The 22,363-nt window shown below is 43.0% G+C and overlaps 1 protein-coding gene across 1 annotated transcript in view; it reads left to right on the forward strand.

The window, feature by feature from the left end:
- Positions 1 to 212: 212 nt before the first annotated feature.
- Positions 213 to 22,363, forward strand: part of LOC306961434 (voltage-dependent T-type calcium channel subunit alpha-1H-like) — a 98,225-nt gene continuing 76,074 nt past the window's right edge. Inside the window, exons 1-2 of the mRNA XM_079554175.1 lie at positions 213 to 532; positions 5,775 to 6,078. Coding sequence (XP_079410301.1) covers positions 5,799 to 6,078 — 280 coding nt within the window. The 5' untranslated portion in view covers positions 213 to 532; positions 5,775 to 5,798. The remainder of the gene's footprint in view (positions 533 to 5,774; positions 6,079 to 22,363) is intronic.

The following is a 22,363-nucleotide window of genomic DNA, read 5'->3' on the forward strand; positions in this document are numbered from 1 at the left end:
AGTTAAAATGAACTTCGAAGCTGCGCTAGCCTAAATTTAAGCTAACTTGGCTAAATGCGTCACTTCGTTCCCCGGAGACAAATACCTATTGTTTTGTGCTCCCAGTGAAAGACGCTCTCGTTTCAGGAGACTTCCGGAACAAAGTCGTGTTATTATGAAGGAGCACCGAGCCCGTGTCCGGTGTGTTCTCCTGCGGGCGGCTTTACGCGACACTGTGCTCTCCCCCGGTGCGCCTCAACTCCGCTACCTGACTCGGCAGACGCGTCCAGCCGCGGATGAGAGGACTACGCGCACTCGGGGAACTGCTCTTTTCTCTTGCACTCACTTTCCGGCGCTTGGGGAAACTTGTGTGGCGTCTCAGCCCGTTTTCTCTGTGTAGTTTCCCTCACTATAAAAGTGAGTTTGGATATCTGCGCGGGGAGGAGGAGGAGGCAGAGGAGCGGCGGACGGCTCTCAGATGGAGGGCTCCTGGAGCACAGGGCGCACAGCGGACCCGGAGTGACTGACGCCTTTGGATGGACGCCGCTCCCCGGTAAGAGCCGCAGAACAAGTTTCTCTTTGTTGCCTTCTGTCTCAAATTGTTCCTTACTTTTAAAAGCTTTGATGTCCCGGGTTTTGGCTTGTGGAGATGATGTGGCTCTGTGGAACATATCCAGCTCCGTGATGTCGCCTTTTGTTAGTGACGGAGGGTCTTTGAGAAATGAGAGAATTCATGTATGCGATCAAATGATGTCTTTGAAATTGCTTCTCAACTTGACAATGATGTATATGTCACATTTTTGTTGATAACAATACAAAACGCTACAGGCTAAATTGTCCAGACTTTTCTATTGTGTGGTGTTACAATTTGACTAACAGCATGTTAATTGGTTACTAGGAATTGCTTGCTTAAAGTATGGCACGATTGGCTTTTTCAAGGATGTGACCTATTCATTCTGTTTGCCTATTAGCTGTATCTTTTGTTGGCTTGGAAAAGTCTGCTTTGACAGTTGGTTAATTTCTGCATCTGTGACGCATGTATGTACAGTATGACCAGGCTGAAATGTTCACGTCATTACATTTCAGAGCGGTTTTCTATCAGGTAATCTTCACTGCAGCAACATTTATCTCAATGTGGCAGAAAACTGAAAGCCCTTGAAAACGAAAATGTTTTGGAAAGATTCCAGCTGCTTTTAATAGTGGCGTTTGTATCGCTTAATTGATGTGCGCCCAACAGCTACTTTTGAATAACAACACAACGTCTTCATCTGATTGGCCCTGGGCATTCACACAATGTTTCGTGCCCGTAATGGAAGTGGGGAAGGATGCTGGCAGATTTAGTCATTTGGTCTACACACCAGGTATTGAACAGTCCTCCCAGGTTTGTAAACTTGCTCTCTCCGCCAGCTCTCCTTTTGTGAAGCAACACTGAAGGGAGAGTCTGGGCAGAGCCACGGTTGGCCCAGACTTCTATTGTTTAGTGTTTCTTCCATCCATTAGTCTGAAAACAAGTCAACTCAATAACAAACTGGTAGCTTTGGAATACACTGAGATCTCAGGGGATCAATAAGCATTGAAGCAAGCACATGGTGCACCTACTGTGGACTCGTGACAGTGAGGAAGTCACATGGTCGATCACTGTTCTCTTCCTTTTGCTAATCTGAATCATTTTTTGACAACCCAATTACTATGAGATTTTACTTATCACAGCAAACACTATATCAAGTTGAGAAAAACTCAAATACACAAATGTATTTTTATTTATTGACAATATACTGTACATAACAAGATACATCATGGAATTAAAACATAAAATTGAGTGTATTTTTGCAGCGCCTGGTAATACCACAGCAGTCGCCTCACAGGGATTCACAGAAAGTGCTATTATGATCAAGAATGAAGAACAACAATGAGATAAATCTGAAACAATCATTCGACATATTGATGAAAAATGTCGACAGTGAAGCCGTGGATGTAGTCGCCCCGGGCATCTTCCGTCCTTAGACCCTACCTTCTTTTTTAGGAAAATCTAACAACAAAAGAAACTGTACGAAAAAGAGAAAGGAAGGAGAGATGCACTCTCACACACGGACAGGTTATCAATGAATAATATCAAGAAGACTGGTGAAAGCCTTTAGAAATTAACTAAAGGGTGGTCTTTGGGACTTTTTAAAGAGGCTCTGGTTGGTTAATTAAGTTAATTAGTTCCACAATAATCTGAATGAACTATTTTGTTGGCACCTTGTCATGATGAAAGAATGGTGTTATGTTTAATGATCTTACAAACGAGTGAGCAATCCTTTAATCTGGGAATGCCTCCTTGAGAAGTCAAAATTCCTTTGTTGCTCTACTCTATCTAGACCAGGGGTGTCAAACTCATTTTGGGTCGCGGGCCGAAATTCAGCTCCCATGGCGGGTCGCGGGCCACATATAATAGAGAAAATGTTTCCAATAAATGAATAATAATAAGCTGTGATTTGATCAAAGCCCCAACTTGACTGTAGCTTCATTAATGACAACGGCTCACACTTGTATTGCACTTTACAAGCCTGTGTCACTGAAAGTGCAGTAGTCATTATTCATTCACTTGGTGATGGTAAACTGTTATTGAAGCCACAGCCGCCCTGGGGCAGACTGTCCATTTACCACATGGCTATATAATGTGTTGTTCATATCCTGAGCTCTTATTATGTCAGTGCCCTCTGCTGGACACGTGTGGAACTCTATCCTTTATTTTAATTTAATGCCCCCTAGTGGCTAGAATGAGCATTCTGGTTATTCTTTAAAAAATCATAACTCTGCACAGGAATGGGCTAAAGACTTACTTTTTTTTTTTGACATACTCTGGAATTTATGCTTTACAGGGCAGGGGCCGGATTAAATCATCTCCGTATGTTTGACACCCCTGATCTAGACACTTAAAATGAAGAGCTGCTTCCTCAACTTTCGAAAGTTGTTAGCTTCAAGCAGGTCAACAGGCTTCACTCCCCACTGGTGCCAGCAGAGGGGGCGAAAGAAGCCTCTTTCAAGTTTCTAAAGAAAGACATTGTCCATCATGTCCAGATAATATTTACTCAAGGAAGAGTAATGTTACTTAAAAATAAGGAACTAAATTAGACGTATAAAGAAGTATAAACTTGTCATCCAAATTATTACTCAAACAAGAGTAAAAAAGACTTTAAAAATGTACTACTCGAGTACTGAGGAACTGTTTCAGTGTGAAAGTCAGATTTATGTTATTTTCGTTACTTAATCTGAAAACCCTGATCTTTTCAAACAACACCAATACAATAATTACAAACTTTCCATATCTTTTACACAACAATGCGCCTTTGTCACTTTAACGCTGACACAGTTTTTAATCAAGCAAGAGTATAATATTTAAGAATTGTATTAGGGGTAAAAATGACAATGTGGCAAAGCTACTCCAAAAGTTACTTCAGTTTGCGTTCATGCATTGCAAATGTAAGCGAGTACTACCTGTTATGTCTTAAACTAGATTGTGAAGAAAGATACTTGATTGAGCCTAATACGAGAGCAGTTTCCAAGTATGTCTATATCTGACTGGATTCGTATTACTATTTGTAAAAGAAGTGTCTAAAATAATTGCCTTTCTCACACAGTCTTGTGTGACAAGGGCAGTGAAAACATGTTTGCCGACTGTGATAAAAGTGCTCAAGAACATTATTGACTAGAAAAGACAACAAACAGTTGCTACAATAAGAGCCAGCTGCTTCTTTACATGAACTGTATTCGACTTAATGTTAATCACAAGTCAAGTGTAATAAGTCTGAAAGCTTCAACTTTACCTAATCACCTTAAGTACAGAGCCCTGGTAATGTCAGTCTTCATTTCCCATGTATCCACACATTGGCTGCGCCGCAGCGCTCTAGTCTAAGCCACTTTCTCTCTGTGTGTTCAGATTGTTTAAAGCCCGTCTGGATTAAAAGCATCAGCCGTAATGACCTCTTGTCATCGCTCAGAAGCACAGCTGTGGGATTACCGTATCACAAAGGGATCCTACTGCTTCCTGTTGTCTGCACTGAGCTTGTTTGCACCTTGCTTAATAGCTACCTGTGTTTAACTGTGGCCAGATCTATTTGTTTTATACCCAGAGATGGGGTTGCTGCAGTTAATGGCAATCAAATCACAATCACTTTTGGAATGGCTGCAATTAACAAATCCCAAATACAACATAACCTTTCCAAACAACAAAAGATCCCCTGGGGTCTTACAACATTTGAAATGTGCTGATCCTTAGTTTAGCAGTTCATATTTCAGCCTCCTCTCGATTGATGTTTTGCTTTACAATGATTGATTAATAGTTTGTAAATGTAATCCAAAACAAAAACAAGAGGGTAAAATGAAAGTATAGACCCACTCACATCTTCATTATAAAATCATCAATATTGTGCAGCTCTATGCAGACGTGTCTCTTTATTTCATAAGAATAATCTTTTAAGTCAGTTCACGAGTTTTTTTATAAAAGAAATGTCTATCAATGTGAATGATCGACAACACGACACCAGCAAAACTCCACATTTTAGTTTGCTGTCATTGATTTATTTTAATTCAACATTACAGAAAGAACACTTAAACTAAGAAGGGAAAAAGCCTGTGAAAACCCCCATGTCCACTTAAACTGCTTATAAACACACATCCACCTGGAAGACAGAGTGCTCACTTGCCACCTGTCAGTGCTAAAATTGCAAAATAGCAGACAAACAGTAATGAAGAAACTGTCTTCTTTTGGCCACTGCAAAAGCTTGTGCAAGATGAGAAGTGCTTTAGCAGTGGGTTCATACTGTACTTGGACAAAGCAGACTTACAAAGGTCTTGCAACATATTGAATCAGAATTCTTTTGTACTCTGCGTGTGCACCATCTACTACATGAAACGAACAAAATGCTCTCATCACCAGCATTTTTCACGTTCAAAGAATCCATTTATGTTGAGTAAGTACAGTAACGATTAAGGAAAGAAATGGAAAAGGCTGCCCGATTAATCGCAGCCAAATGTAAATTGTAATGTGAACGCTTCCAATGGCCAAATCGTAATGACTGCAGTGGTTTTGGCATTACAATATTAAAAAAAAGGCAGGCTAATTCTTTGTAAAGTGAATCTATTTCTCTTAAGCGATCGGAATTAGGAGATAAGTCATCCCCACATGTCTGAAATTACATAACTCGACGAATTGATTGAATGTAGCCGTTTTTTCCTCTCTTGATTACAGAGGTTTGGCAGATTATGATAGGGCTAAAAGACGGAATTATGATATTAATGTAATTGCAATGTGGCTAAGTGCACTGAGAGCTGAAACATGTGATCATGGAGCATCGCGGAGCTGCAGATGTGCCACAGATGACAAATGAAAATGACCAGATTCACTCAGTCCATACATATTGCAATAATGTTTTGTGGATCATCCCAACATGGTGCACATTGACTCACTGCTGCTGAGCCTTAAATCCAGTCATGCTGATTCATCTGTGTGTCTTTGTCGGTTGAGGACAAGTGCTGGTTTGGACTGCAATGAAATGATGGTGATAATGATGATGACTTACTCTTTGAAAGCTACTCGTGTTTTTATTGTATAACTAGTGTCTTCATTTACAGCTGCTGCACAATGTGGCACTTTAACATCAAAGGGCTTATGTTTCATATATTAACTTCTCTTTGTATCTGAATCTGTTTATCCATTCATTTTATAAGGGAAAAACAAAACAGATTTATGAAGGTATTTGAAACATCATGATAGTCACCCCCATGACTAAAGTAAGCTACCCCTCTTGTAGGTTCAGGCTGCCCCCAGCACAGCCATGACGTGCCAGAGCCAGGACCCAGAGCCTCATGAGCAGCAGCGCGGGCCCACAGAGGAGGAGGGCGAGGAGGAGGAGGAGGGGGACCACGTGCATGTGTCTGTGGAGAGAGAGGACGGGCAGCTGGAGCAGGAGCACCCCCTGGACAAGGACCTGGACAAGGACCTGGAGAAGGAAGAGAAGGAGGAGCTGCCCTACCCCTCTCTGGCCCCAGTGGTCCTCCTGGCTCTAACCCAGCACAGCCCGCCCCGCTCCTGGTGCCTGCGAGCCGTCTGCCACCCATATCCTTCACCTTAAACACTGTGTGTCAGAGACACATTGTCTGTTTGTATTGGAGCTCTGGGCTTCCTCACACTGTAGGTCCTCCACCAAACAGTGTGGAGCTGTTTATGTAACGTCTAAACACAAGGGACACGCGAAGGTCAGTGTGTATGTGGGAGCCGAGCACTTCAGGTATTTCTTTGGGCCCATTAATTGTAGAAAAAGATGGCTAACATTTTTTCCTGATTGGAGGTTTCCATAGTGACGAGCCCTAATGAATCTCTCGGGTTACACTGGGCTGTCAGCTGCATTGTTACTGGCCCACATTTACGGACACAAGCCGTCGCAAAAGTGAAACGTCACCTTCGAACCTGGCTGCCTCTGTCTTTATTGTCTCACCTCACAGTCTCCTGTCTCTCAGACTCTTCTCCTCCAGCAGACACAAGGTGTGAGTTTGTGAGCGCGTTTATCAGGAGTCAGGGTGTGTGAGTGGCTATGAATACTCTGATGCTGGCATAAACGTCAGCAGCACCTCAGGGATTTGTCAAGCCTTCCAAATTGAATCTTCTCTGCTTGTGGCTGTAGTGTGTATGTGGCTATGTGTGGTGCTGTGCTGTCTCTCTGTATTTTCCATCATCAGCACTCTGTAGTTTATAAAATATAAATACATAAATTACGGGCTACACCAAGAGGAGAAGAAAGTACAAATGCAGCTCAGAAGCCTGCTGTGGCATCTGTGAACATGCTACTCTGCGTGTCAGCACTAAGTTAGCCAACACTCTTAGAAACACACGCACACGAGCGAATGCCCTCACACAGACGAGGGAATCTCCCATGGAGAGGCTCTTTAGAGGAATCACCTGGTTGCTTGGCAACAGAGTAACTCGGCCCCAGCGGCCCGCTTACTTCCGCTCACTGTACTGTTTATTTTGTGGGTCGTTGTGCTCTACTCTCTCCGCACTTACTGGCATGTGTCGCTTCCTATACGTGCAGTATTTACACCGCGCTGCACTGAGTAGTGGTGTGTGTGCATAATACTTTTATGGCGAGGGATCTGCGGGGGCTGTAACGTGGCTGGGCATGTTGGACAGGGACACTAATGTGAGCACACTGGGGGTGGGCTCTCCCATCAGCTGTGCTCCCGTCTCTCCCGAAGTGACCCCATCTTCTCTTCTGCCTCTTTTGCACTGAGTACACAGTATTAGGGATTAATTTGCCGTCTCCTTCCATTTCATTGCACTCAGCCTCACAGTCCTCTCCTCTACGGAGCGTGTTTACAGCATCATGTCTCTTCTCCCTACAGCACTGCCGTCTACTTCACCAGTTTCTCCTTTGAAGGAAAACAACAAGGGATTTGACTCTTATGTAACTTTCTCTTGTAATTTGTCAAGGCTACATCAATTCACATTATTATTATTTTTTTTACTTTTACAATGGAGGCCTGGTGCTCTGTAAATGGAGACTGAAAAGACTTCTTTAACATCTGTCTCAATGTGCCACATTTTATTTTTTTTAAACTAATGTTATTTTGCTCAATGATACCAGACATAACTCAAAGATGGTTATTGTGAAATGCTGGTTACTGTAGTACTGAGAAAGGGTATTGAGGCATTAGCAGTTGCTTTTGCGTTTTGTAGATGGCTCATAAGAAAATGAAAATTAGATAAGGTGCTTTAAGTTATTCTGTAAGTTTAATTTCTAATGAATGCATTTCACCAAATCCACAACTGTTTCTTGTACTTAGTTCATTGGGTTTTGTGATATTTAAGATTGTTGTGTGTCTAGCTGAGGTCTGACATTGTCTGACACTCCTCAATCTTTTTATGGCTCTTGCATTTGTTGATAGATTTTGATGAAATGGCGGGTAATGGAACAAACAAATGAGCTTTTTGTGAATAGGCAGATCACCTTCAACACAAAAGTTTAATATCACCGCACTTTCCATTTTGTTTGCCAAAATATTGAAATTTTGTATTGCTTTTTTGCAGACAAACACAGTAGATACGGCCATGACACTTTTGTCAACCCAATGAGGCAAGATAACAGCTAATCATAATTACAAAAGCCGTTGCACGACTCATTTGTTTACTTTTTTAAATCATTTTGACATTCATAACTTTTTTCAGATTTCATTATATGACATCTGTTTTCTGATGTGTATGATGCCAATCTCTGCTCCCATTTGATCAAGATTATTCCTAGTTTGAATGTATAGCTCACACACACACATGACATGAGTAGAGCTGGGGATGAGGGGGGGGCAAACGTGCACACACACACACGCAAGACATAACTTATTCAGCGGTGCATGAAAGATTTAGAGAACCTTCCTTTGTTTAAAAATGAGAATGCTGATTGTGTGGATCGTGAGTACAAGCACCTCTCATCTCCTGCCGTCCCTCATTTTCTGATCTCCCTCATCCATCAATCTCTCAATCTTTCTTCCCCCTTACTATCATTTATTCTTCCTCTCCCTAAAAAGGCTCCTAATTGGGTTGGACTTCTCGTGTGGATGGATCGGAGGAGGTCTTAGTCAAAGTAGGGAGAGCTGTCAGAATCATTTCAGCCAATTAACATGGATCGCACAGATGTTCCCATGGTTACTGGCTGTCATCTGGTGTGTGTGGGGGGGTGGAGTTGGGAACTTGACAGTAACTTTGCTGGCTGCGTTTGATATGTCCCCCCCCCCCCCCCCCTTTACATATGAAGGCGCTCGGGTTTATCTGGGCTGAGGCTAATTGAGTCTGTTTGTTTTGATGCCAGTCAGTGAGACCCAGCAGCGTCAATGAAGCCAGGGAGAGGATCGGTTATTCATTCATCCTTAAAAGTGATATGTTTGGAATATAAAAGATTACCTTCGTTACATTTTACACGTCAGCCAAATGATTTAACCACTTTGTAGGACCGGCTATAAACATTAATCATAACGTTTGTCCCGCAGGATCACCTAATATCGTCCTACAAAACGTCTTGTCTCTTTTGTGCTCACTCCCGCACAAACTTTGCCAGATTGTTTTCCCTCCTCTAAACACTTCAGAGAGAGTCTGTATCTCCCCTCGCTCTCTCGCTCCCTCCTGCCCCACACACCATGTTGGAGGTGCTCGTGGGCAGAGCAAACGCGCAGGTTAATTAGTCTTTATTTGATGAAACTTTACCTCATATTCACTCAAAGACCAGAAATGCCAAACACAAAAGACAATTTTCAAAAAACAAATGGCCAACTTCCGACATCTGTACGTTGTTATTATGCCGCGGAAAATCCGATGTCTGTGTAGTGTTGACTCTTGAGTGTTTTCTCTGCACGGTGCAGTCAGGCTGAAGCTCATGGGCTGAAGCTGTGCGTAGACAGGGGCGTAGCTGAGGGGGGGAATTAAGGGACTGGGGCCCCTGAAAGAAAGCTGGTCTATTACATGCGGAAAAAAAACATAAATACTACCGCATCACATGCAATTATGTCATGTTGTAGTAGGCTAAATTGTACTAATGATATTGACACTGGAAGGCAAAGTGCTGGTTGTTGCTCAGGAGTGTACCCAGTGTACAACCTTGTGTCATTCGGTGTGGACTTTAGAGCTTCTTTCATATTTAATTAACAGCGTTTGGTGCCGCGCCTGTTGATTTGGCCGAACCTGGTGCTGTTTCTTACTCCTCTGTGTCATTTTATTCACTCTATTTCACTCATGTAAGCCGTTTGTTTTGATACGGACGGGCCATGCATTTCTCTGATTGGATAATCTGCTTGTCATCCAAGCTCCTTTGAACTCAGGGAGATAAGATGAGATCCCTGGCTAGTCTTTGTTTAGAATAGGAATAGACTGTACTTTGGCTGGTCAGGCTACAGCTTAGTCAAAGCTAGAATAGGTAAGACGTCCTGAAAGATCCTGAAAGAAATAATTTGTCAAATATTTTATACCGTTGGCTTTTAGATGAATGTATGAGCTAATGTTTCTCTCTCAGACGGGGGCTGGAGCTTGTGTTCTGCATCGATTTTATGGCAGTTTTATAAGAATCATCTTTAAAGAAAATACTGAACTTGATTGTTTAGTAGTGACGAGGTCCATTACTCCGAAATATTTTATCAGACTGCGCAGCAAAATCAATATTTATTGAGCAAAGGCCTCGGGCTTTGAAATATTGGGATGTTGTCAGAATCCCTCGCTGTATTGATCTTTTTTGAGATTGTCGGCTGCAGGAATGTTGATCATCTATAGCAGAAAGCGCAAGCATGGAGAAGCTGTAGTTCAGATACTGACTGTGCTTAAAACGGAAGGCAAGAGCATACTTAAAGTGCATCTGACATTTTTATTTCAGTGAAGCAGCAATTTAATGAAGAAATGTTGGGATTAAAAGATATTTTTATTTGAATTTTTAAACTACTGACAGGAACTGATATAGATAGGGGTAAAGTTTCCCATTGACAAAACATGGTCGGCACGGCAACAGTTTAACATAGATTGCCTCTCTTTGTCACTGTCAGTGTCCAATAAGGAAGTGACACTATAAACATCAATCAATCAATCAATCAATCAATCAATCAATCAATCAATCAATCAATCAATCAATCAATCAATCAATCAATCAATCAATCAATCAATCAATCAATCAATCAATCAATCAAACTTTATTTATAAAGCGCTTTTCATACCGAAAGGTATCACAAAGTGCTTTATTGTATATTAGGATTATATTAGGATTTAATAAATAGATTTAGATTTAGTCTGTTAAAAGCGTTCTCTGCAGCCCTGAGCTCCTCCTCAGGTCGTTCCAGAGGCGAGGGCCGTAATACTGGACAGACGCCGTGAGTCTTTTTGTTGACTTTAGGAATAACTAGGAGACCCCTGCCGGAGGAGCGAAGGGGCCGTGAAGGTTCATAAGGTAAAAGCAGTTCTGAAAGATAAGAATGACCAAGACCATCAAGGCATTTAAAAAGCATTAAAAGAACTTTGAAATCGATCCTGAAACACACGGGGAGGCAATGCAGCGATTCTAAAACCGGTGTAATGTGGTCCCGCCTCCTGGTCTTCGTCAGGACACGAGCTGCTGAATTTTGTAAAAGTTGTAAACCTGAGATACTCTTTTTGGGAAGACCAGAAAGCAGGGCATTGCAGTAGTCGATACGACTGGTGATAAAAGCATGCATGAGCGTCTCCGTGTTGGCCCGAGAGAGAATGGGGCGGACTCTGGCTATGTTCTTTAGATCGTAAAAACCTATCTTTGTGATATTCTTAATGTGTGGAATAAACGCCAGCTCAGAGTCAAAGATCACACCCAGGTTCTTCACCTGTGAGGAAGGATTCATAGACAGTGACTGTAGTTTGGGTAAAAGTCTCTCTCTCTGGGCCTCAAGGCCGATGATTAACATTTCAGTTTTGTCCTGGTTAAGCTGCTTAACCAGGACATAAAAAGTCAAACTAACGCAAACTGGGTGCAATTTCTTGGCAAAAAATGTGTCTAATGTGTCATATGCACTTTAAGGATTGTGATGGAGAGTCTTGCTTACTTGCTTGGTTTGAGTTATATGTAGACTTTAACTCCCTTTTCCTTCTATTGCTCCTAGATACTATTACGACACTTGACTTATTTGCAGTTTCATCAAATGTTGGAATTAATGTTATTATTATTTAATTACAGAGAGTTTTATTGGTGAAAAATACCTAGCGGCTCGCCTCTCCTCTGACTTGGCTCTTGGAATGTTCAGCGCTGTGTTTTTTATGTGTTTTTTATGTGTTTTTTATGTGTTTTTTATGAGTGGAAATAAGCAAAATCAGTGAGATGCTTTGGACAGAGGAGTTTTAATACATTTTAATGCAATTCATATTTTATATTAAGCAGCAGGGCAGGGGATATTGAGACAGACCAGAGATGTTCTGAAGACATGAATTAGTCGGTTTGAGAAAAGAGGAGGCAGAGGACAGGAGCAGATGCAGGCCGGGGATTCGCTGTTCTTTCTTATTGTTGTTCAAGGGGCTGAAGATTTTAGAAAACGTAAACATGACTAATGGCAGCTGTGTGTCTGCTGCTCAACAGACCTCGGTGACCTCTGCAGCTAAACCTGTGGACCACAGTCGGCGTCCCCATTTCACTCCCCTCACTGACCTTTACTTTGACTTTTCCTTCACGTTTGTAAAATATCGTCTTATCACAGTCTTTTTAATTACTAAAAAAGTCCTCCTGGCTGGTTATCAGGTGCGTAAAAGCAAATTGGTTTAGATAATTGGTTTTGTGTGCCACTGCAAATGAAGAAGGAAGTAGGGAACATTTTAATTAGTTGCAAAAGGCCAAACTATCGCACAGATCATTCAAAATGTCCAATCATCCTTTGACTTGAAATAGACTGGGCTGTAATTTTCTTCTGTCTGAGAAAGTGATAGCTTTGAATACAGTGGAAGTGGAATACAGTTGATGACATTATCTGGTGTAGGCAAATATTCATGCAATTGAGGCCTATTAAATTGGCGGCCTGGGGGCCAGATCTAGTCCGCCAAACAATTTCGTCTGGCCCACTGGCAATTTCCCATAACAAATAAATAATAACCTATTTGGCCTATCGCGACGCATCTGCCAATACTGCAGCTATGGAGTTATGGGATAATAAGGGTATTTGTTTAGTTTGATATTATATATTATATGTCATATAGTTATTTTATGAATAGGTATAATTAATAAACAACAAATATCAATATTCAAAACAGGAAAAAAAATACACAGCAATGTTTCAATGTTCAAAGTTCAGTTCAAGGTTTGTTTTCCTTGTTATGTTTCAGCTTCCTTTTTTCCCCAAAGTTCTTTTGTGGGAAAGAGTTCAGTTTATAATCCAGAAGTTGGAAAACCGAAAAGGTTTGTTTATCCAACAGCAGTGCGGTAGGAGGGCAGTGATTGGGCAGCAAGTTTCAGGGGAAAAACAAACCTGATCTAAAACAAAGCCAAGAAAACATCAATTATTCAAATATAACAAAAATAAATGGAACGTTAGCGTCAATAAAGAAATGAAATAGTAAACAGCAAAATATACTGTAACGTGAAGCTTCAAAGATACAATAATGTTAAAAACATAAAGTGCACTCAAATCAAAATCATTAGCATAAAAGCTAAGATTTGTATCAAATATTGTGCAAAGGTTCAAAATATACGTATAAATAATATTTGTTCAGTCCTTTAAAAAGGTTTGAAGCCAATTCAAAAATACATCGCCGCTTGGGCATTTTGTTCAAAAAGTTCAAAAACAGGCATAAACAGCCAAAATTACAAAAAGCCAGTCTCTCCACATTTTCTCAACATGTTTTTTTATTGCATGATGCAGCTGATTCTAGTGGATAATGTCGCTAAACACCTGGCGGGAAACTGTTTACTAATCGTCTCAGCTCAGAATGTCTCCCCACGATTCAGCCCCACAGCCTGCGTGGACCTGTCTAACAAAGCTTACAAGCCAAAAAAGGGATCAAATACCTGTTAAAGTACTCTAAAAATGCGAGAAATTGTGTTAGTATTTTTTAAATGTCCTTGCAGAACATCCCACTTGGCATTATGTAATGTTAAACAGTGATTGTCAACTGTTGGGTCAGGACTCAAAAGTGGGTCGTGAGCCTATATTTTCCATCTTAAACTACACGGAAACACATTGGAGTCTCTTAAAATTAATATTATTGGGTTGTTTTGATCATAATTTCCCACCACCGTGTCCTGGGTCTTCCACGAGGCCTTGTCCCACTAGGACATGCCTGGAACACCTCCCGCGGGAGGCGACCAGGAGGCATCCGGAACAGATGCCCGAGCCACCTCAGCTGGCTCCTTTCGACGTGAAGGAGCAGCGACTCTACTCCGAGCTCCTCCCGGGTAACTGAGCTCCTCACCCGATCTCGGAGGGTGTGCCCAGCCACCCTGCGAAGGAAACTCATTTCGGCCGCTTGTATTCGCGATCTTGTCCTTTCGGTCATTACCCAAATCTCATGACCATAGGTGAGGGTGGGAACTTAGATCGATCGGTAAATCGAGAGCTTTGCCCCCCGACTCAGCTCCCTCTTCACCACGACAGACCGATACAGCGACCGCATCACTGCTGACGCCGCACCGATCCGTCTGTCGATCTCACGCTCCATCCGTCCCTCACTCGTGAACAAGACCCCGGGATACTTGAACTCCTCCACTTGAGGTAAGGACTCCCCACCGACCTGTAGAGGGGAAGCCACCTTTTTCCGGTGGAGAACCATGGCCTCGGATTTGGAGGTGCTGATCCTCATCCCGGCCGCTACACACTCGGCTGCAAACCGCCCCAGAGCGCGCTGACGGTCCTGGTTCGTTGAAGCCATCAGAACAACATCATCCGCAAACAGCAGAGATGAGATCCTGAGGCTCCCAAACCGGACACCCTCCGGCCCCTGGCTGCGCCGAGAAATTCTGTCCATAACAGTAATGAACAGAACCGGTGACAAAGGGCAGCCCTGGCGGAGGCCAACACGCACCGGGAACAGGTCTGACTTACTGCCGGCAATGCGAACCAAGCTCCTGCTGCGGTCATACAGGGAACGGACAGCCCTTAGCAGAGGGCCCCGGACCCCATACTCCCGGAGCAACCCCCACAGGGCACCACGAGGGACACGGTCGAACGCTTTCTCCAGATCCACAAAACACATGTGGACTGGTTGGGCGAACTCCCACGAACCCTCAAGCACCCGACGAAGGGTGTAGAGCTGGTCCAGTGTGCCACGACCAGGACGAAAACCGCATTGTTGTTGATTGGTGTTCCACAAATATCAAAGACAACTATGTACCAATATCTACAAAACAATGTCCCTTGCTTATAAATTGAAGATAATGTTTTTGACTTGGGTAACACTTTATTTAACAGTACCCTTGATACATTGTACCTGCCGCATTTAGTACAATGTAATGTTCTATGTAACAATGTTTAATATCCATCAATCCATCCATCCATTTTCTTCCGCTTTACCCGGGGCCGGGTCACGGGGGCAGCAGTCTCAGCAGAGATGCCCAGACTTCCCAATCCACACACACCTCCTCCAGCTGTTCTGTGGGGACCCCGAGGCGACACCAGGCCAGCTCGGAGACATAGTCCCACCAGCGTGTCCTGGGTCTTCCACGAGGCCTTGTCCCACTAGGACATTCATGGAACACCTCCCTTGGGAGTAATTCTTGCGAATTACCGGCCATTAAAAAATATATACATTATGAACATGGCTTATTATCAATAACAATCTACATTTAGACAGAGCGCTACACAAGTGCTTTAGTGGATCCCAAAACACGGCTATTTCTAATTTAAGACTGACGTGAGAAAAATGTAGCAACAGCTAAAATCCAAACATGAAGTTGTGCGCGTGGAGACGGTGGAGCAGCAGGTGTCAGGCTGATATACACCACTCATATGCACTTTAACTCAGACAGAAAGTAGTCGATATCTACGACCCTAACGCTGTCCTTATCCAGGTCTGACCAGCTCAGCGAGGGCTGGGCTGTAGATGCTCTTCCGCGCTTTTACGTGGCTTCAGGTGTAAAATAGTGATTAAATCCCTCACCACTGAAATATTGTGGAGAGACAAATCGACAGCACTTAAGTCACAAAAGACAGTCTCAAGCGATTCAAAACGGACCCAGCTCTGCCGCGCTTTAGAGCGGCTCCGAACACCGGTAACTGAGCCGAGGCGTCTGCGCAGACTGACCGAGAGAAGCGCCTCTAAACCCGGCCACTCTACCAGGAAGAGCCGCTGCGGGACAGCGCGTCAGTCTGACTGAACACACGCGCGTTTCAAGAATATCCTAATCAAACGTATTAGCTGCTGAGTTCTTAACACACTTATATAAAAGTAAATGTACCTGTAGTTCGCCGTTTTCTTGGAAAATGTGACGAAGCACGAAGAAAAAGCGTTACAAATCCAGACAGCGATGATGGCGCTTTGTAAAACGGGCCAAAGGCGTAAATCTAAACTTTTTTGATAGAAATATTGAACCTTTTTTAATATTTAGGCCTGTCTCGAAAACACTTTGTTATGTTAGTCACTGACTTAGGTGACATGTATAATATATTTTTCTATATTCTCTCTCCATATTTTTTTTACTGTCGGCCAATTTGGCCGATGGACATAATTTTTACCGGCCATTTGCTTTTCAAACCGGCCAAAAGATGGCTACAGCCGGCTAGCGGAAACCCTGGGTAACTGAGCTCCTCACCCGTGTGTAATAACATGTACCTATGCAAACACACTGGAATAATATGTATTAATAGTTTGGAGGTACATAATGTAATAACATATAAGACCCTAACCTTAAGCCCTGACCCTAAGGGTCTTTTGTTTTATTACATTATGTACCTCCAAAGTACGCATTATTCCATTGTATATGTACTACGTAGGTACAAGTTATTACACATTGTTACAAAGCAGATTACATCGTACTAAATTTAGTTTGGTTCAATGTATCAAGGTACTGTAAAATAAAGTGTTACCCAGACTTGTGTTTGGGCTCTAACAGACCTTCAGTTGTTTCAGGTGCTTGGCCAAACAAAATGTCAATGATGGGGCAAAAGCCAACTTTCTAGAAAGTGCAAATACTGGCTTATTAAATTGCCCAATCCTATCTCTAATTTTGGGATGGAGTGCTTTGTGTTTATTGCAGCCTTATGTTCCACTGTCAACTTTTCCCTACCCCCAGCAACCTTCGTCATGCTCTGAGTGATTCACAGGACTATCACCCTGAAATGTGAATCCTTGGAGAAAGCAAATAGGGTCATTAATATAGTGTTGAGACACTATATTACAAAGTTTACATGAATCATGATCATTACAAATCAATACCTAGCTAAGATAATAGTCTGCAGAATTTTTTTTTGCCATATTGCTCATGCTCACTATGCTTCCTGCCAAAATATCCCCACGCCCGGGACATCTTCCTGACATTCCCTTGAGGATTAGCTTTTTAAATGATGCCATAGATCAGTTGAACGCATGCAGAAAAAGCCCATGCGGTCGAGCCCCGTGTCTCAGCCTTGGAGACATATCCTTCATGCACTCCCCTGTGTGCTCCCTATAGATGCTTCTTTTAAACTAATGAACGTCGCTTATGAAAATGGCCGCAGCGCTGGCCCGCACACCTGAGCCAAGAGCGGCACTAGCGGGACGATGCCAGGAAAGATGGGGGTGATGTGATCCGATTTGAGTTGCTGCGTCCGCGCGACCTTTTATACCCGAGTGTGGGCAAGGGGGGGTGGGGGGAAGTAGGCGCGTGTGATAGTGCCAGTGAAGTGGGCGGGGGTGGCTTTCAGGAAAGCACGAGGAGATGAGATGATGGGGCAATTAGTGCGAACAGAGCAAGCGCCGTAGCAGTTGGACTTGTTTACTATGCTTTGGCTCAAGGCAACGTGGTCTTAACCTCGCTCATCCCTCCCTTTTGTAGCGTCTGTGTTTATTGAACCATCAAGCTTATTATTTCTTAACCTTGCCTCTAATTGGCCTCTTTTTATGCTCTTTTTTACAGTAGGGCGGTGCAATAGATGGCAATCAGCAGCGAGTCAATACCCGCAACGTCAATATCACAAAGAGCAAGTGAGCTGTAGTTCTTGTTAATGGGGGAGGCATTACGGATTTGTGTGTTGAACTAGGTGTCTTTTTCTGGATGGAGGTGTTACAATTGCAAAAACTATGGCGTGACTAATTCATTTGGTCTGTTAATAAGGGCTGCAACAAATCACAATCACGCTCTGAATATGTCTCACAAAGACATATTCATTTGCAAACAGAAAAATGTTCAGTTTCCTCTCAAATGTCAGTGCTCCTGCATGTTTACAGTGAGCACTTAGAGCTGTATCTTTACTTTTACATAAATCTGCAATCTTATCTCAAGACTAGACTTGCTTCTATTATTGCGCAGCCCCCTTTGAAGTGATTCCATCTTGAGTTGTATATGTTGCATTAATGCAGGTACATTTCTGCAGACTACATTCAAATTAGGGTAACATTAACGTTATTTTTTAATTTTTTTTGGAACTTAGGGTTATGCCATTGTTGTTTACCGTGCAGCTCACGGAAAAGATAATTAAGCATCAAACTCCATTGTCTCCCCGTATTACACTCCAGTCAGCGCTTTTTTGCAACCTTGAATTAGATTCATAAACAAGTATAGAATTTATAATTGCAAAAGCGCAGACAAGCAATGAGTAGAAAATGCAAGGTAATCAGGTTACTGTCGGTTTGTTTTTATAATCCAAAGCAGAAGTTTATCCAGCCGATTTACTGTCCATCTCAAGATGTGTGGAAGTGCCACCCTGAAACGATTGGATTGAGTGGAATGAATATATATTAAGTTGTTTGCTTAGCGATCATAAACAATATGTTATGCTATGTTAGCAAAGTATGTAACCTTGATTATATGGTACGCAGGATCAGTGTCTGCAGATTGACATTAACATGTTTCAATCACATATTTAGTTGTATAGTTCACAGTTAAAACACCTTTTAGTGATGTTTTTTGTTTTGATTCCATTGTAAGGCCCACCAATATTTGCATGACGAAAACGAAGACAACAACAAAAGCAGCAACAAAAAAGAGCAATGGAAACCTGACAAAAAAGTGACAAAAATGAGATGGAAACGTGACAAAAAGCGACAAATAAGCGACCAAAGTAACAAAAAGTAAAAGTATGACTGATCAGGGGATATACAATAATGGTCGAATCCAGGTCTGGGTGCTAAATCCTTATCAATGCCTTGGCAGAGGTCTGCTCCCGTTGTGTGATTCTAATGGCACATCTCATTATATAGTCGCTGTGCTTGGAATTAAAATGGTGGTCTATATGTCTAGAGAATACATTTTCTTCACCTATTCTATGTGTGTCATATTGTCAGTTAACAATGTGCAGCCATTTCCCCCATATAAAGCTTCCTCCTCTATCTCCACTGTATTGTGACTTAATGATTGGGCGGAACTACAGTTTGTCATTCGACTTGAAATCAGGTCTGTGACAGGGAAACTCCACCTGGGGGCCGCTCCTCTCTATCCAGCGATGCTGGAAACAGACAGGAAGAGTGAAAAAAAAATGTCTCGGGCAAAGGAAAAGAAAGGGCGCATTGTCGGTAACAGGGCCTGAAAGAGAGAAAGATACGCGACAAATGATACGGAATGAAAATGGGAAATTATGGCGCTCTATATAAAGGAAGACGGAGCAGACCGGAGCGGGAGGAGCCGAGCGGCGGAGGGAAATAATTGGGCCAAGAGAGAGGGAAAACGGCACGGAGAGGAAAATGAGAGATGATAGAAAGGAAAGATTGCGTCGCCGATAGAGGAGCAGCAAAGAGTGCAGACAAAGGAGAGGACGTTCCCTGCGCTGTTTTTGAATGATGGCCTAACCGCTCCAAATACTCCCATCCCATCCATCACTCACACCTTGACCCTGCCCCATTCCCCCTGTTTAACTATGCGTGGTACACAGGGGCTAACAGGCGGTGCGGTTGTAACTTATCCGGGACTCTTGTAGGACAGTGAATAACCTCTTTTGGAATAGCAATTTTGATCAGTCACATTTAGCAAATCTCAAAGGCTGCAATCATTGAGGTAATCTTCTTGTGTAAGAAATTAGAGAAATCTGTTAAAGTGGAGTCCATTTTACTTTCTTTTTACTTTCATGTTAATTAGTAGCTCAAAAAGAGAATTCACTGAAGCAGTTTCATGAAAGTGCTGAAATATCACTTTATGCTTTTTTTGGAGGGGAAAATCATTTTATTTTTCCAATTCATTTGTAGTGGACCATTTTTGCAGCTTTTTTTGTTGGTTTCTTGTCATTGCCAATCTACTTAACGCTCCTGAGCATGTTCAAAATGTGTTTATTTGAAAACTAATAGCAATTCCACACAAATTGCTGTTGGATTTTGTCTTTCCAGAAGCCCGAGTTGCTGGCTTGTCCACCCTCGAACAATATCATATCCCCTTTTGTTTGCTCTGGCTTGTTTGCCTATTAATTGCGCCCGAGAGGAGAGGATACGAGAGGATACGAGAGGCGATTGCGAAACCTCCAAACTGAGTTCCCACGGTGATGGTGGTGATGGTGTGTTCCCATAGCAACGACAGCGGAAAAAAAAGGGAGGACACTGGATTTACCCTCTTTCCCTCTCCGCGCTCTCCCCTCTGTCTCAAGGGTGATAAAGGATTGTACTCTCATTAATTTTTCCCCGGCCTCTCGAGAGCAAAGTGTCCGGGAAGGCGACCCTGTGTGTGTCTATGGCGGGTTCACGCGCACACGCTCCGGGCTTTTGGTCACATTATGCACGCGCCCTTGGCTTTTGAATACTACTCAGCTATTCAGCACTTTTCAGCAGCGATATAAAAGTGCGTGTGTTTGCCAGGCGCCAACAAAATCCGTTAGGCGCTCCACCGTAAGCCCCTTTCCAGACCTGTAATGCGTCTCTTTCCGTTTTTTTTTTTTTGACAGCTAGCTAGCAACGGCGCGAGCACAAACTTGCAAACGGCTTAAACTTCAGCTGACTCTAAATGTTTTACAGGGCCGCTCCCCTGCGCCCCAACTCCGCCTTTGAATATTAAACATGTCAAAATGTTATGTCACAAATTGTACTTGTAAATTCCAGCTGGCGCGTCTAAGCCGATGAGCCACTAAGTCTGCATTAATTTTACACGGCGAGGCGTTTGGTGCGCCACAGGCATGTTTGTGTTGTGATTACGCTTTGTAAACCAAGCAAAGAAACGCCAAATGATTCGCCAGATGGACGAAAAAAAAAATGGAAGTGGCTTTTTCCATACGCTCGCTCAGACGTCGCAGGCGGGTGTCAAACTGTCGGGGAAGAAAGTGAGAGATGAAGAAAAAAAAAAAAAACTGCCCGTCATAATGGATGCAAATGAATCCGCGCCGGCCATGAGGGGTCACCGGGTGTTTTGATGACTATGGAAATGATGTGAAGCGTATCCTACATGGCCTTTGGAGCTACGGTGGAAGAATTTCAGACAGCGGCCCGTTGACAGGGCTCATAGCAACAGCTGTCAGAGTTGGAGGAGCCCGTTATTGAGGGAGCTCCTAACAAGACAGGTGTGATTTTTTGGGGGATGGAATTTAAACAGGAAGAACTTGAAGAGACTAATGTTTGAGATGTGATGAATGGTTTTGAGGTGGTGAGGAGCTCAGTTACCCGGGAGGAGCTCAGAGTAGAGTCGCTGCTCCTTCACGTTGAAAGGAGCCAGCTGAGGTGGCTCGGGCATCTGTTTCGGATGCCTCCTGGTCACTTCCCGCGGGAGGTGTTCCAGGCATGTCCTAGTGGGACAAGGCCTTGTGGAAGGCCCAGGACACGCTGGTGGGACTATGTCTCCGAGCTGGCCTGGTGTCGCCTCGGGGTCCCCCCAGAACAGCTGGAGGAGGTGTGTGTGGATCGAGAAGTCTGGGCATCTCTGCTGAGACTGCTGCCCCCGCGACCCGGCCCCGGATAAAGCGGAAGAAAATGGATGGATGGGTTTTGAACCGATAGCGGCTCAGACTTTAGACTAGTTCGATTTTGTATAGTACCATTTACATTTCACCCAGTAGGCGTTACAGGCCCGCTTATTCAGCGCGCCTCTCCTCAGACCTGACTCGTAACTTTGCTGAGAGCGAGACAGGAACTCGTTTCCATGGAGACGTTTCTGATTTGTATTGACCACTGGCAGCAGTTAAACATGTGGTTTAAATACATTTGATGCTGTTTCAAATGCTTTAGTTTGATTACCCATAGCATTGTCAGTGGCGGTGTCTGAATGCCCACTCTCGCCCCTAACTCATTTATGATGTAGTGCCCTCACTCTGTTGGCGATTTGGATTTGTTGTCTCATGTGGTGCGGCGTGAAGAAAGTAATGTGCTGCGTGTCCAAATTGAGTGACTACATCTGCTATTAACTTAGCAAAACTACCGTAATAATGCTTTTCTGTAATAAAGACCGACCAAATTCTAGAGACAGTTTAATATTCATGGATAAATATTAGTCAAATATGTTTTTGAATATTGATTTTACATGAATGAAGAAAACTGCCTGAAGGCAAGGCAACTTTATTTGTACCGATATGCCTGAAGAGAGAGCGGAAGCTATCGGTCATTTAAGAGCTCAAGCTAAAGGTCAGCAGCTATCATTAGCAACTTTTCATTCAACTGACTTATGTTTAAGTGGTTTACTTATGAAAACATGCAATTAAAACAGCTGTTTTCATTAATTCGTGTTGTGTTTAGTTCTGTCGAACATTCAGACTCATGTATCTATGGTTGTTTAGACCATGTTTTGGGTCGTTGGCATATTTGTTTTTTTCTTTACAACAGCTCATATAA

This window comes from Gobius niger (genome assembly GCF_951799975.1).
Source record: "Gobius niger genome assembly, chromosome: 3".
In the NCBI taxonomy this organism is placed as follows: domain Eukaryota; kingdom Metazoa; phylum Chordata; class Actinopteri; order Gobiiformes; family Gobiidae; genus Gobius; species Gobius niger.